Here is a 16,548-nt window from a genome sequence, read left to right as displayed (position 1 = left end):
ACAATTTAAACTGGAAAATATTGGGCATGAAAAACTGTGAATGTAGCTAAATGGGCAAAAATAAGCAGGAAATATTGTGAAACGAGGTTAATAGTGACAAAAATGGGTCAACATATGTGACATTAGGTGGAAAAGTGATGGAAAGGGTTTATAAGTGTTGAAAATGCCTTGAAAGTGGAAAAAATGTGCAGAAAAGGCGTTAAAAGGAGCAAAAATGTGGCAAGAAAAAGTGATGAAAATAGTTTAAAATATGGCAAGTTTGGTGTAGTTGCAGAAAAAAGGGTAAACATAAGAAAAAATGAGCTCAAATTGTTTATAAAATATTCTTAGTTTTTTAAAAGGCATCTGGCGACCCCCTCCCAATATCTCGCAACCCCAAGGTTAAGAACTCCTAGTTTAGAGAATGTCTAAACATTGTGCTCCCCTTCAATTAAATTCCACCATTTTCCAAGAAAACTCCCTAAAAATACAAAATTACAAAATAAAAGTGAAGAAACTTGCTTTGATCTCTAAAATATGTTTCATGGAAGCATTTCTTGTCTTGTCTTCTTTGTTGCTGTTACAGTAAAATACCTTTTGGGGTTTTTTTTGGCATTTTTGTTAACGTAGTAGAATAAATTAGAATAAAATTCACATTTGCTTGTCGCCACATGTCTGACATTCAGGTGAGGAGGCCAACGTCAACAAAGAGGAGGCAACACAACAACACGTGAAGTCAACGTTTTAACAAGAACATCCTCCTTCGGTGGCGTGAGGCTCCTGCTGTTCGTCCATTTTGATGTCGATCACTGAGGACCAACATTAAGGAAGCTTCGCTGTGATGATGAGGACAGTGGTACGAGTTCAACAAAAAGGCTGCATTCACTTTCTGTTAGCTTTAGGAAGTCAAATTAATGTGGATCGTCTACCAAAACTGAACATTTTAGGGTTAGCGTGGGTGAGCATTAGCATTAGCGACTATCTTGGTAAAGAAAAACGAACTGACCTGCACTTTTAACACTTGATGGAACCACGTCATCAAACTACGGCCCTGAATCCATTTCTGAATGACTTCAAATATTAAACATTACATTAGTTTAAAGTTAGGGAAATACAAGACTCACTATATGAGACCAAGACTTGCCCGAGACCACAATCCACTGAGGCCAAGACAAGACCAAGACTTTTAGGAATTTTAAATAAGTTTAAAAGACAAAAGCTAGGAGTCTACAACATACAAACATATCAAATCTTTACAAATTTGTTCAACCAAATTCTTGCAAAAATTAAGTCCTTGTATTAAAAGCCACTGATAAGTTCATTATTTTAAATTTCTGTAAATGATTTCATTTATTTGTCAGGTGAATGAGACCTAAAGTAAGTGTTCAGATTCATTTCTGAAGAGAACTAAGATGGACTGATGTCCCAGTGTTTGCAGGTGTCGACACATAAGACACTGGACAAGATATCTAATCAGTGAGCTAACGCTAACGCTAAAAGTTACAATAATTGGGAACAGTTCACAGTGCTTCTCCTTACTCCTGAATCACATTAATGAAGTTGGAGGACAGTAATGACAAGTAGTGCTGGTCTCTACTGGAATTGATGGAACAGTCAGGCCAGTGTGAGTATGTTCTTGAGTCCGAGACAAAACCAGGACTTTAAAAAGACCGGCTTCGACTATTACAACATTACAAACGCTCTCTGAGGTTAGCACTCTAAGGTTAGCACTCTAAGGTTAGCACTCTAAGGTTAGCACTCTAAGGTTAGCACTCTCTGAGGTTAGCACTCTAAGGTTAGCACACTCTGAGGTTAGCACTCTCTGAGGTTAGCACTCTCTGAGGTTAGCACTCTGAGGTTAGCACTCTCTAAGGTTAGCACTCTAAGGTTAGCACTCTCTAAGGTTAGCACTCTAAGGTTAGAATTCTTTAAGGTTAGCACTCTCTGAGGTTAGCACTCTAAGGTTAGCACACTCTGAGGTTAGCACACTCGGAGGTTAGCACTCTCTGAGGTTAGCACTCTCTAAGGTTAGCACTCTAAGGTTAGCACTCTCTAAGGTTAGCACTCTAAGGTTAGCACTCTCTAAGGTTAGCACTCTCTAAGGTTAGCACTCTGAGGTTTGCACACTCTAAGGTTAGCACTCTAAGGTTAGCACACTCTGAGGTTAGCACTCTCTGAGGTTAGCACTCTGAGGTTAGCACTCTCTAAGGTTAGCACGCTCTAAGGTTAGCACTCTAAGGTTAGCACTCTCTAAGGTTAGCACTCTAAGGTTAGCACTCTAAGGTTAGCACTCTCTAAGGTTAGCACTCTAAGGTTAGCACTCTAAGGTTAGCACTCTCTAAGGTTAGCACTCTAAGGTTAGCACTCTCTAAGGTTAGCACTCTGAGGCTCTGTTTCAATTTTCTTTGGTGACTTTACAGCTCTCTGTACCTAATGTTGTGCTGCTCTTGTCCTTATAACAACTTAAAGCATCAAATTGCAGTTCTGAGTTACTTCCCCTCAGTATTAATTACATCTGACACAAACCGGATGGAAAAATCAATGCAGCAGCATGAGGAGGAAATCAGAGTGAAATGCTGCTGAACCTACCTCCTCTAACAGCACAGTCAATAAGAGTGTGATCTAAAACTCTCACTGAAGGCTAAGGCCTGCACACTGTCTGAGTGATCGTTGGTTCTGCTCTGTTTGCTTCCATCAGCTGTGTAATAATGGAGAGCTCCACCTGTGTTTGGTGCTGCTGTAGCTCCAGCGGTCTCGTCAGGATTATAATATGTTCTCTGAATTCATTTTGGCAGCTTTGAAAAAGGGATTTTTATGCTTTAATGAAGAAACGTGAGCACAAAGGATACTGCCTTCTTTGCTGGTTTCTTGCATATTTTCCATTCCTGGTAGAGCAGCTGCCACGCGCCGGAACAGCTGGACAGGAACGGAAACAGAACACACAGTACAAGAAGATGTGTGTGCTGGTGTGGGAGATGTGAATGACTGCAGACACACTCACCTGTTTGACGTTGTAACCTGTCTTGGCGCTGCTCTCAATGAACATCACACCCAGCTCTTTGGCTCTCTGCTCACCGTCCTCGATGGTGATTTGCCTGTTAGCAAAAGATTCATCATCTCTCACTGCAGTGTAATGTAGTTTCTTAATCAGATGACTGAATGTTTAGAGAAAAAAGAGGTTAAAGGCATCTATATTTGTCCTAAAAATAGAGATTATGTTCCCTCTTTTAAGTCAGTGGTTCTCAACCTTTTCAGGCCGCGACCCCCAAAATAAACCCCCACTGTATCTGAAGGTGGTTGAACACAGACATGAACATTGAAGAACAGTCATGTGGAGACAGGACCATCTATAAGGGGGAATAAAGGGGAGAGATTTTTGGGATCCATCCATAAAGTCAGTGAAATGATGGTCCATTATTCTATGAATCTGTGATAACCACATTTATTTATTCATCTGAATTATATCCACTGTTATCCAGGAAGTTTATTATTATTTGCACCATAGTATTTAGTTATATCAAAGATGTAAATCCTTGTTTTAATCAGAAATAAAAATGGTTTAAAAGTGACAAAAAAAAACGGTGAAAAAGGTAATGAAATGGGATTTTAAAAACCATAGAAATTGGTTAAAATTTGCAAATTAGAGTGGCCAAAAATGGACAGAAAAAGGGTTCAAAGTGTCATTATTGGAACAATTAGTTTAAACTGGCAAATAATGGGCATGACAAATCGTGAAAGTAAAATAAACATGAAATATGGTGAAAAGTGACAATAATGAATCAACATATGTGACATTAGGTGGGAAAAGTGGTGGAAAGGGTTCATAAGTGCCAAAAATGTCTTGGAAGTGGAAAAATGTGCAGAAAAGGCATTGAAATTTGAAGGAGAAGTGGCAGAAATGGGAGTAATGTAGCAAACATGCATTAATGCTACAATATATAACTTTTTTTGGCATCATTTGGTCAAAAATCATAATCATCTTTGAGCATATTTTAATTCAAAGTGTTCTGAGTGGACAGTGAATATCTTCTTCTTCTCCTGGCTGTTAATTAAGTTTAGAAATCCAGGATCGTGACGCTGGACTTCAGCCATTCAGACATCTTTCTACAAACAAACAAAGTTTACTATTATTAGAATCATCTTAAAGATGTAAATCCTTGTTTTAATCACAAATAAAATGGGTTAAAAGTGACCAAAAATGGTGGAAAAGGTGGTGAAATGGGATTTTAAAAATTACAAAAATTGATTAAAAGAAGCAAATTAGAGTGGCCAAAAATGGACAGAAAAGGTGGTAAAAAGGTGTCAATATTGAAAAAATGTGTGTTAACAATTAGTTTAAACTGGCAAATAATGGGCATGATAAATCGTGACTGTGGTTAAATTGGAAAAAATATGCATGAAATATGGTGAAAAGAGGTTAAATGTGACAATACTGGGCATACATGTGACATTAGGTGGAAAAGCGGTGGAAAGGGTTCATAAGTGCTGAAAATGTCTTGAAAGTGGCAATAAATGTTCAGAAAAAGCCATTCACTTTTGATGTAGAAGTGGCAGAAATAGGTGTAATGTAGCAAAAATATGTCAAGAAAAAGTGATGAAAATAGGTTAAAATATGGCAAGTTTGGGGTAGTTGCAGAAAAATTGTAAAAGTCAGCAAAAATGGGCTACATTTTTTATTTATTTTTCAAATATTCTGTTTCTTGGAGACATGTGATGACCCCCTCCCAGTGTCTTGCCACCCAAAGGTTGAGAATCCCTGTTCTACGTCAGGAAGAACAAAATGAAGTCCGTGATGTTCAGTTTCTTCTCATTTTTCTTCTCGAGTTTGACAGAACTGTCGTATGGTACATTATAAACTATAATCAACGTTCTGAAAAAGTTCAAAAGTGTCCTCTCATCTTTTGTTTTATATCAGGAAAATTCAGAACATTGATCTCATTGAGTCGACACCTTCGACATTTGTGAATACATTCTCCAGTTTTTCAGAAGAAATCCCTTTGATTGGTTGATGTATGAGGTCTGCACACTATGACTTTATCTGTGCTAATACACATTAGTTATCGTTTGTCTTTACCTGCTCTCTCCTTTCTGCGTACCTACTGTGAACAAGCAAAGATAATGAGCATCACAGACATTTCTGTATAATCAAAAATAAATTGCTTTTAAGTAATTATTTTCAATATCTTCCTTCTAAAACAGATGGCCCAATTATTAACAAAGAGGTTTAAAGGGATAGTTCGCCTATTTAAGACATGACGTTGTCTGCAATCCTCACCAGCACTATAGTGCATACACATTGTCTCACTCAGTGGTCACCTCCCTGGTCCGAGTTCTGGCCGCTTGAAGTTGTTCAAGAAAGTAGTCCCGGTTAGTTTCCGGGGCCACAAAACTGTGCGTTTTTAATAGAAAAAAATATATGCGTTTGAAAGCTTGATTCATTTACATCACAAAACCGCCCACAAAAAAAATTCATACCTCCAGTTTTAATCGGCACTATTTTCTCTTCCGTTTCCATCAATCCGCGCTGCCGTCAACGTCATCGGTGCGCCTAATCCCATCAGCTGTTGATAGCGCGACTCGCGGACAACATGTCTGACTCCGAAACTTCCGATGATGAATGAAACAGATGATGAAGAAAGTAATTTTAACGTGATTTCCACTGGAATCTAAACATCAGATTGTTTACCATACAGTACTGCCCTAACTGTATGTGACTTCAAGCACACTTATAAGCACGATGATACCAACACACGTTACAGACAATAACAGCAATAGCGAGGCATCATATATTGTTGTGTTATATAGAGACTTCAATTCATTAGTAAAGACATTTGCAGATTTTCTCACCAAATAGTCGATTGTTGTCGATGCTATCATTGCCCCGGTTAGCTCAGTGTAGCCTAAACACTGACGTTAGCTTCAAAATCAAGGTGTCGTATGCATCATCAAGTTAGTAAATAGAGCTTACCCGTGGTACTGGTACAGCAGCAGTATTCAAAATGCGTTTTTTGCTGTTTCCTCGGTTGGGGATGTAATCGTCCTCGCTGAAGTGAGCACTGCACACACGAAAATCCTTTGTACTGGATATTTTCGCTCCTGCAGAATAGCCGATGGCAACCAGCCAAAGCTGTCTCATAGTTATATCAGAAACTGGAAAACGATGGAAGCAAGAGAAAGTAAAACGTACGTACATTAACAATGGTACGAACTTGTAAATTCCCAGGTTGTGACCACAAAAATGTGCCGGGATCACCGTTTAGCTTCCATCGTTTTCAAGTTCAAAATTACTTTCTTCATCATCTGTTTCATTCATCATCGGAAGTTTCGGAGTCAGACATGTTGTCCGCGAGTTGCGCTATCAACAGCTGATGGGATTAGGCGCACCGATGACGTTGACGGCAGCGCGGATTGATGGAAACGGAAGAGAAAATAGTGCCGATTAAAACTGGAGGTATGAATTTTTTTTGTGGGCGGTTTTGTGATGTAAATGAATCAAGCTTTCAAACGCATATATTTTTTTCTATTAAAAACGCACAGTTTTGTGGGCCCGGAAACTAACCGGGACTACTTTCTTGAACAACTTCAAGCGGCCAGAACTCGGACCAGGGAGGTGACCACTGAGTGAGACAATGTGTATGCACTATAGTGCTGGTGAGGATTGCATACAACGTCATGTCTTAAATAGGCGAACTATCCCTTTAAGGCTTGTAATTGAATCTCCATGTCTCACTGACTGCTCTACATCAGACATTTCTCTGTAACCTACATTTCCTACACATACACCATTAATAAAACTTGAGACCAAGACACTAGTAATTTTATGGTTCAGTTGACACTTCATTTTCAGCTTTTGTCATCCACTGTATATCTATTCTGCTGCTTTCTCTTATTTTTTCACATCCTGTTCCTACGCACACTTTACGAATACATAAGAACATCCCTGGAGATCAATGCAGAAGTGCTAGCAGGGACTAAATGACTGGAACATTTCCCGCATGCATGCAATGTTTTATTTCCTGAGTCGTCCAACACAGAGCAGCTGATCCCAGTAAGAGAACCAAACACCACCACTGACACTGAAGAACCCAACTCATCAGTGGTTTATATCATTTCATAAAAAAATGAATCTGCAACACAAAAGATTTCCACGCTGATGATAAATCTACAAAGAGCTTGAGTCGTGCTGAGAAAATGAGTTGTAGCTTTTAATCAAGGTTTATTCAGATCTAATCGTTCTGTCGTCTGCTCTCAGAGGAAGTGATGCTTCAGTCAGTCTGACGTCTTCAAGTGAGTGAACCAATGACACTCAACCGTCATATTAGCAAAGCTTCATTTGTGTCGGATTCTGCCGCAGCAAAATCTGGAGCTCCTCCCAGATATTTTCTCAGCACATCACTTGGTTTTAGGTGTTTTTATTACATTTTTAAAGTGTTATATTTGGACAGCTGTGTCTTTTATTAAGTTGAAATCACTGGAAATGTCATTGTTCACACAAAATTGAATGTAAATCCTGAGCGCGAGTGATTAACAAAGAAGAAAGTCAAGCCACGCCCCCAACGCTATGTCTAAAGTGTGTTTTTGCGGAAAAATAGTTTCTCTGTCAGCTTAGAAGACAGTAGAAAATGGCTAAAAAAGGCAGTGGGATTCAAAGAGCTTTTTATGCCAATAAGTGTCGCTAAACCTGAGATAAAGGTTGTTTCTGAGCAGCAACACAGCAGCAGTTAGCGTAGCGAGTAGCAACAGTTAGCGTAGCGAGTAGCAGCACCTGTAGCGATGATGCTGATACAGGAGAACCTGCCTCCAACTAACAGGACACAGGAGGAGACCTATCCAGGGGACATGAGGAGGACTCAGGGACAGCGAGAAGAGAAGGAGACCACGGTTAAAGTTCTGATATGGACATTAAGACTGAGGCTCAGTTCAAAGCTAAGATGATCTGCTGCTATAGGTTTATGAGAGACAAGGCAGGCCTCGACTTTAAAAATGTAAAAAAGTTGCGAGGATACAAAGGGCTCCATATGTTTTTTTTGTTTTTTTTTTGCTGTTTTAGACCAATAAAATGTAAGCACACGTTTTATTTTCATTTTCTCCTGTGCTGCTGATTCATTAGTTATTTATTATGTTATGGTTGTAACATTTTGTAAATATTTTGTATTTGTGGGTTTTTGTGTTCTGACCTTTGTGATGAGTGGCTAAATTAGCAGTGATGTAGCGCTGTCCTTGGTGCTGAAACAGCAGATTTGACAGTTGTCACTCAGCACGAGAGGCAGATGCTCCGTAACGGGCGATTGTCTGTGCTTCTTTAACACTGATTCATCATTCTTTTATTAAACATTTAGGTAAATTGGTTGTCTGTGTTCACGTGATGTCTTTGGCCCATTTACTTAGCAAAAGAGGCTTTAAAAAATGTATTCCATGACATTTTTGTCTATCTCTTAGTGCTGGAAAAACACACGGCCTGTGTTCCGAGACCTGATGATTTACAAACTAGGCACTGATGGTTCACTAATTATTTTTAGTTTTAAATGCATACACAGTATATTTGGGTTTGTGGTTTCTTTGATCAAATTTATCCTGTTATAATTATTGGTTCCAGTTGCTCATTTGATTTTAATTCAGTGTACTCTGCCTGGTCTCACTTGTGGGGTGCCTCAGGGGTCCATCCTAGGCCCTATTCTTTTTTCTATATACATGCGCCTGTTAGGTCTGTTTTTAAAAAAATAAATATGGCATTTCTTTCCATTGTTATGCGAGCAACACACAAATCTATTTACCGCTAAAACCTAAATTCACTTCCCCTGTTAAGTGTCTGCTGGAATGTCTACAGCAAAAATCTGCAACCCATAGCTCCGGAGCCGTGTGTGACTCTTTCATCCCTCTGCTGTGGTTCCCTGTGGCTTTGTGGGAAAAAATAAATAAAAATCAGGTTTGTCTATATATTCATCAAGGGGGATTCAGAATTTAATGGAGAGCAATCTATATCGTTTAAAACTGAAACACTGTCCATATAACCTAAACCTCACTGAATCACTTTTTGGGGACTGCCCTGGCCACACCCCATGAAAGAGCTGTGAATACGTTTTTATACTCAAGCTAGAGTAAGTGTCACAAAATGTTCAAGAAAAGTCCCCTTGTGGGGTTCAAACCCATGAATTTTCACAAAGTGACCTTTAGGGATGTAACGATTCACTCAACTCCCGATACGATTCACGATACTGGGTTCACGATACGATTCTCTCACAATTTATTTTACAAAATGGGACTGTAGACAATTTTTTTTTTTGGCAAAAAAACTAGAAAATACTGTATTATTTTCCTTTTATATTTCATTGTCAAAAGAATCCCTTGATGAACTATTCAAAACAATGTAATTTAACTAAAAATAAATCTTGAATGAAACAAATAAAGGAATAATAGAAATGAAAATGAAGCCTATTAATTTAAATTCTGGTTCTATTTGTTTGGACCAGCAGAGGGCGCTGGTAACACAGTGGTCGGTTGGCATGCAGATATCTTGCAGTGAAGAAGAGAAGCTATGCTAGCAGACAGAGCTAATAGAAAAACGTGACTTTTACAGATATTCAAGTAATATTGCAGATATTCTTTCGGTGCTAAAGGGGTAATAAATCATTTATTAACATATTTAAGAGTAGAAGGTGGCCAGAAAGAAAGTATTAGCAGACTCCGCCCGCCGCCTACACTTGTGGATAGTGCCCTCTGCTGGTTAAAAAAGTACTGCGATTCAATTTTCAAAAAATCGATATCAACCGTGATATCTATGAATCGATTTTTAACTGCCTTACGATTAATCGTTACATCCCTAGTGACCATACATTTTTTCTAGAGATCAAAATATTTAATATCTAAAAAAAACAAAAACGATATATGCTGTTTTATCTTCATTTTAAATGTCAAAAGGGTTTGTGGCTCCTAAGGCTTTCTTTTCTGTTGGAAACAGGTCCAAATGGCTCTTTGAGTGATAAAGGTTGCCGACCTCTGGAGAGGCAGTTAAAAGTTGGATGTTTCATATTTTCCTTATTTGAATTGAAGAAAACAGAAGTTGTAACGTGTAGATCAGCTTGCCCTCAAGTCAGTATTAATCTTGGCTCTCTGCCTCCCCACATCAAGCCTGCTGCTAAAAATCTGGGGGTGATTTTTGACAGCACCCTCACTTTTAAAAATGAAATCAAATTAAATTAAAGCTTGTTTCTTTTTGCTTAGAATCCAGACAAAAGGTCAAACCTTTTTTCTCCCCTAAACACTTTGAGAAAGTGATTCAAGCTTTTATCTCAGACACATCCCAGTCTTAAAATAGTTTGACCAGCATGTAGCATTTTCCTTCCACTTTACAATTATGGGCCACAATGTGTTGGTCTATCTACAGCAGTGGTTTCCAAACTTTTCACAGTCCTGTACCCCTTCAGACCTTTAACGTGAACCCATGTACCCCCTACTCCTGCAAACTTAAAAAACAACCTTCTGTGACCCCATGTGGGGTCGCTTGAAATTCAAATTCAATGTCTCGTAATGTATAATGAATACAAAATACTGATTAAAAATGTATTTTCAAAATGTTTTGATTATATATACACCACACACAAAACAATCTTAAACGAGGCAAGACCTGTATTCACAAGGCGAATACAAATTTGGCAAATGAAAATTGAAAAAATTGGCAAAAATGACCTGTATTTGGATTTGTTGACAAATTTGTTCTTTTTACTAATTAAATTGAAAGTAATAATGCAGGAAAAACAGAAGACTGACCTTGACCTTAAACATGACCTTGATTGAAGATCAAGGCCTCACATTAAAAGGAAATGTTGTTCAATGGTACCAGTCTGAGCACTGTATCTCAATTTGTGGCTTATAGGAAAAAAAAATTTATTTTTTGAGACATAATGAACTTTGACCTCTACCAATCTTTTTACTGGCAGGTCGTACAGCTTCAGTCAAATGAAATAAAATACTCCTCTTGAGATGAGCTTTTCAGAAATGTAAGCATCAAGATTTTACAATAAATATTCATAAAGATATGGACATTTTTGGCTTTTGACACTTAACGCTACCTTCATCTTGACATTTTGGCTGCAAAAAAGCTAAACTGCACATCGTTGACATTGCCCCTATGAGATGACACACGTGTCATTAGTGCTGCATTAATAGCCTAGGAGGAGTTCCAGGACTAAGGAGTTGTGGAAGAAAAATGACAATAAAAAGAACTCCTACAATTGCCAAATACAATAACTGTATTACATACTTTCACTTTCTTAAATATATATCTAGTTCATATAAAATGTAACTTGTCACTTTGTGCACTAATCCTGGCAACAACATTGTCACAACCCAAAAAAGGTTGGAAACTACTGATATAATGACATACAATGTAGCCGTACAGTTAAATTTCTCTCTGAATTTCTTCTGTCTCATTGAGGAATAATGAATAATAATTAAAAAAAATAATAATAATAATCTGTAAGGAATGTAAATCGGTAAAGCAATGTAGCTCTCGTCATATTTGCGCTTTTTTGACAATTGTTTCTCTGTCATCACAAGAGGGTAGTCTTACATCGGCTAATGCGTCATTTGTGGCAATGCATTGAGGCCCCTGACTGCTGTTCCATTTATATTCTAGTTTCAAATTTCATATTTTTATTAATGTACCCCCAATGACAATTTGCGTACCCCACTTTGGGAACCTAGAATCTACAGCACAGCTATGTTTTTCTTGTCTTTTTGTGTATTTTGTTGTCATTTTCTGTAATTTTAAATTTTTTCTGATTTTATTTTGTGTCTTACTGTTGTCATTTTGTTCATTTTTATTGTAGTTTTGTGTATTTTCTGTGTTTTTCTTTTGTATTTTACTGTATTTTTCTGCAATGTTGGAATTATTTGTATTTTTTTTTTTAAGTATTCTTGCTTTTGTTTTGTACGTTTACTTTGGGGGCCACATAAAATTAGGCAGAGGGCCACCAGTTGCCTATGTCTGATCTACAGTATGTCTCTACTTCCTGTTCAATTCCCATACCTTTTATCTGCCAGGTCTGTTTTATTGCCAACAAGCATGATGATGACATCACTTCCCCTCTCTGTTCTCACATCATCGATCCATTTGGTCGTCTGCTGGAACGAGTTGACGTCTGTTAAAACATAAATACATAACAACATATGTTCAAATAAAAAGTCAAACCGACCAAAAACTGTTTCCTTTAAATAAACCTGTTAAGACCCCATTTAAATTCCTAGTTGTTATTGTGAATAAACGGTTAAATCCAAATGTTCGAGCGTTATGAATCATCAGCTGCTCTATAGATGTATGATAGTAGATAGCGTATGATGCACACAGCAGTGAATCTACTCAATAAATCAAAGCACTTTCCAGCCTCTACAGCGTCCACGTTGACATTGAGCGCTCCTATTGTGGATGCAAGAGTCGACTACAGTTATACCACATTGAAAGGAAAACTGTACAAGGTTTAATAAAAAAAAAAAATAAGAACATGGATTGTAGATTGTAGAGGACAGGATCAGCCATGTTTTTACATAAATCAGAGGTAGGATGAATATTATGAATATTATTCATCTATCCTCTGTGTGGTTACTGCACCTTCATGCTACTTCTGTGTGTTTTCCCTATTACAGTATTAATTATTTAATAAAAGTTAAAGTTCTTCTTCAAACATAAATCACAATTTAAAAACATATAACAAGAGTGAAACAGGCAGAAGCAAAAATGCTTATAAGCCCAACATTAATAACACTGAAGTTACCTTTTCCAATAATACACGCAAAAGAAATGCAAACATTCAACAAGTACATTTGAGTTTCCTTTTTTCTAATAATGCAAAAAAAGAAATACGTTAATACACATATGTACTTTTTTATATACAACATTTAACAAAGAACACAAACATTCCTGCTGCTTCACATAACTCTCTAAAATATACAGTATAGTGTCACTCATTTTTGTACAAAATATTCAAATTCAGTTTCCAGTGGCACAAATCTAAGCTCATAATCGACTCTGGCGACTAGATTACCTTCAAAATCAATGTAAATGATGCGACGTCAAGCGACCTCCCTTCAAGCGACGTGACACACAATTCCACTATCGTCGTTGATTTTGCTTTCAGTTTGAGCACCTTTAAGGAGTGCGCACACAGAATTCGACTACAGCGACTATAGTTGCTTAAATCACCCGTGATGAGTTGCTTGAACATAGTCGCGCTTTTTACTCGCTTTATCACTTCATCTACCCCAGTGATGTGACGACCAGGGGAGGGACGTAGGTAGAAACTCATTGTCGAGTGGATGTCGTAACACAATGTCACTCAGAGTCGCTTGAATAGTTAAACACTTTCAATTTTGAGCAACTTCCTGCGTCTCAGATCGCGCAGATATGAGTCACATTGTTTAAAAGGAGGTTGCTTGACATTGAGTCATTTACATTGATTTTCATTGTAATGTAGTCACCAGAGTAGTTGATGAAGTGGCGTTCGGTGTTAACGCACCTTTAGCCTTGATACGGTTTTATTGTCAGGATTGTGGGTTAAAAGCTGTTACGGCCACAGTTACATCATGTTTTTTCATTCAAAATGAATTATTCTGAATTAAATTGTTTTGCTTTGTGTTTAAATGGAAATAGTAATTTCAAATTGAGGTTTACATGGAAAACAGGTTTATTTGCCTTTATTCAATTCTGCTTTAGGCCTGGGGATTGAGAAGGGTTCTGATTGGACAGGGGGCGAACGTGACGTATCACGTCTGTCAGGAAAAAGCACACAAACCTTTTTTTGTTGGCTACAACAAAGAAGATCCCATAATAATAACCATTTTTACTTTTATTTTGATTTTAGTTTTGAAGCAGCATTTGGACCATAACATACTGTTTCACATTAAAGGTCCAGTATTATGCTATTTTTCACCCATCTACATTTGTTCTAAAAACCCCAACAACATAGTATTTGAGGTTTATTTTCCTAAACTCACCTTTTTTCCAGAGTTAAAGTGACTTTCTGAGGAGTTCTAAAAACTGGCTGTTCTGAGGCCTACTTATGCATATTCAGTGCAGTCAATCAGCTGTTTCAGCTCCTTCAAACACTCATCAGAGCTGCTTGCCATCCTCTCCACTAATTATTACAGGAATAGTCCATTTAAGGTGATAGTCCACTGTTTTGTCCAACCGCTGCATTGCATTGGGTCACAAACACGTCAGATTATGTCAAAGGTGAAACAAGGCTGTATAACGGATACTAAAAATGGAACTGCTCCGGCTTCTACACCATTGCTGCCCACTGCTCTTCAGGAAAGAGTTAAATGCAGAGAACATATTTTGTGTATGTAGCTTTACATATATGACAATACAGTATAATATATATTCTATATTAAACCACAGTGTTTGTTTTACCTGTGAGGTAGTTTGAGAGGGAGGAGCTAACATTCTTATAGGGTAGGAGGAGCCAGGATTGTCAGGAGGAGGAGTTTCCGCTACGTGATGTCAAGTAGTGAGAAAAATTAAACTTGCCCGTTTGGAGCTGACTTTTTACAAAATGTGGAATAACAAGGGAGGGAAGAAACAACTTTGTCCTTCTGAATGAGGCTAAAGGAATGTACATCACTGTAGCAAAACCATTAGAAAGTCATTTTTTCATAATACTGCCCTTTTAATTCTGAATTAAACCTTTAATATAAACATAGCCAACGGTCTCCATTCCCCGTGCTGCGGGCCGCAAAAAAGAAAAAATGTTTCAAAGGGTAAATGTCTTTCATTTCCGGGTGTTTTATTTAAAACAATTCCAACCCGTGAGTGTGGGGCATGTAACTGGCAGCACACACACACACACACGCACCCCCCATCTTCAAGACAACTCAACATATGGAGTTATCACAAATGAACTGAAGCAGATTTATATTTGACCAACATAGACATGTTTGAATAGACACTGACTTGTGATGTCGTAGACCACCACGGCCACAGTGGAATCCCGGATGTAACTGGGAATGAGGCTCCTGAAGCGCTCCTGACCAGCCGTGTCCCACAGCTGCAGCCTCACCTGCGGTTCACACGAGGAAAGCTAAAGAGGCTGAGGTTATTCAGCAAGTCAGAGAGCCAACACACACTGGGCTCCTTTTGGACACGCACAACACACACACACACACACACACATTAGCTACACAGGCTAAGCGTTCAGCTTCAAGGTCGCACTGACGTATGATCGATGCCTCACAATTCATGAGAAAAAAACCCACACGTTTAATGTAAATCACCACAACTTCAAAGACTACACACACACACACACACACACACACACACCATGCAGCTGAAGTCCAGGTCCTTACCGTTCGATCCTCGAGGTACATGGTCTTTGACAGGAAGTCGATTCCGATTGTGGCCTGAATATGGAGAGATTTAAAACCAAAGACAAACACTGAGGAGCAGCACATTGAAGATGCAGAAGCTGAATAAGAAAGTACGTTGTGTAGATTACAGGGTTGGATCAATTACATTTTCTAAACACAATTACATCTTTAATTATCCATGCTCAATTATGATTACAGTGATTTTTTTATTTTCTCCAATTACATTTAAAATTATAATTTTTTCCTTAAAAGTCAATTATACTGTGTTCTTAATTACTAAACTTCAATTACAATTAATCACAATTACTGAGTCTTTAATAAATAAGCCCATAAAACGTCTCATTCCATTTGTGTTAGCTTTCTGTTAGCATCTCTAATGCTAACGGGTCAGTTTGACCAATGTCTTAAATCAGCTGTAAAATACACTAAAAATATTATGTATCATCACACTTGTTTTTAATTTCTAGGTTACCTTGTTAGGCTTCCTAATCAATGAATATATTGGTAGTCATATTTTTGGTGTGGGCGTCTGAACTTTTTTTCAGTCAGTGTACCCCTAGATTTAATCTTTTTTTAAAAGGTAAAATCATCCTCAAGAGAAGTGACAGGTAAACTTGATCTGTAAGACATAGAACTATATATATATATATATATATATATATATATATATATATTGAGTATAAATCCCTGGTAGATTAAATGCAGACTACTCCATTTATCAGTTTTATTGTAAAACTGTCCTCAGATATTGAGATATTTGCAGTCTGATGAGATGCATGATATCATCATCTTTATGATGCAGTTGAATACAACGCTCCCACATTGTGAGGAGGCAGATGGCAGTGTGTTTACTTCCTGTAGTCAGCCTCTCTGCTGCACTGCCAAGCACAACTCATCAAGAGCTCCAGAAACACACAAGTGCAAAGAATGACATTCCTTTATAAACAGTATAATAATATTAGGGCTCGGACTTAAACACGTTAATTGCGATTAATTCATGACAGAAAAATAACTACAAAAAACTTCAACAAAGTTATTGTTTTTAGTTTTTTTCACTCCAAACAGCACAGAACCTTTCTCATTGCACATGTTCTTGGTATACCCATAACACTGACGCACAGACTACAAACGGGAGAACCTGAGGAGATGTTGTTGCTGTGTTTCGTGGGCGTTAATTCTAGTTTAAATAAAAACATTGTATGTAAAACA

The 16,548-nt window shown here is 37.8% G+C and overlaps 1 protein-coding gene across 2 annotated transcripts in view; it reads right to left on the bottom strand.

Moving 5' to 3' along the window:
- Positions 1-236: 236 nt before the first annotated feature.
- rab6ba (RAB6B, member RAS oncogene family a) overlaps positions 237-16,548 on the bottom strand; it is a 68,004-nt gene continuing 51,692 nt past the window's right edge. The window contains exons 3-8 of one of the 2 annotated variants that reach the window (XM_028444790.1): positions 15,319-15,372; positions 14,927-15,053; positions 12,008-12,119; positions 2,981-3,074; positions 2,829-2,895; positions 237-788 (exon numbers count right to left, since the gene is read on the bottom strand). In XM_028444790.1, coding sequence (XP_028300591.1) covers positions 724-788; positions 2,829-2,895; positions 2,981-3,074; positions 12,008-12,119; positions 14,927-15,053; positions 15,319-15,372 — 519 coding nt within the window. In that variant the 3' untranslated portion in view covers positions 237-723. The remainder of the gene's footprint in view (positions 789-2,828; positions 2,896-2,980; positions 3,075-12,007; positions 12,120-14,926; positions 15,054-15,318; positions 15,373-16,548) is intronic. The other variant, XM_028444791.1, reaches the window with a different exon arrangement.

Source organism: Gouania willdenowi, chromosome 4, assembly GCF_900634775.1.
Source record: "Gouania willdenowi chromosome 4, fGouWil2.1, whole genome shotgun sequence".
NCBI lineage: Eukaryota > Metazoa > Chordata > Actinopteri > Blenniiformes > Gobiesocidae > Gouania > Gouania willdenowi.
The sequence above is the reverse complement of the archived record's forward strand: the minus strand, read 5'-3'. Positions and strand labels throughout refer to the sequence as shown.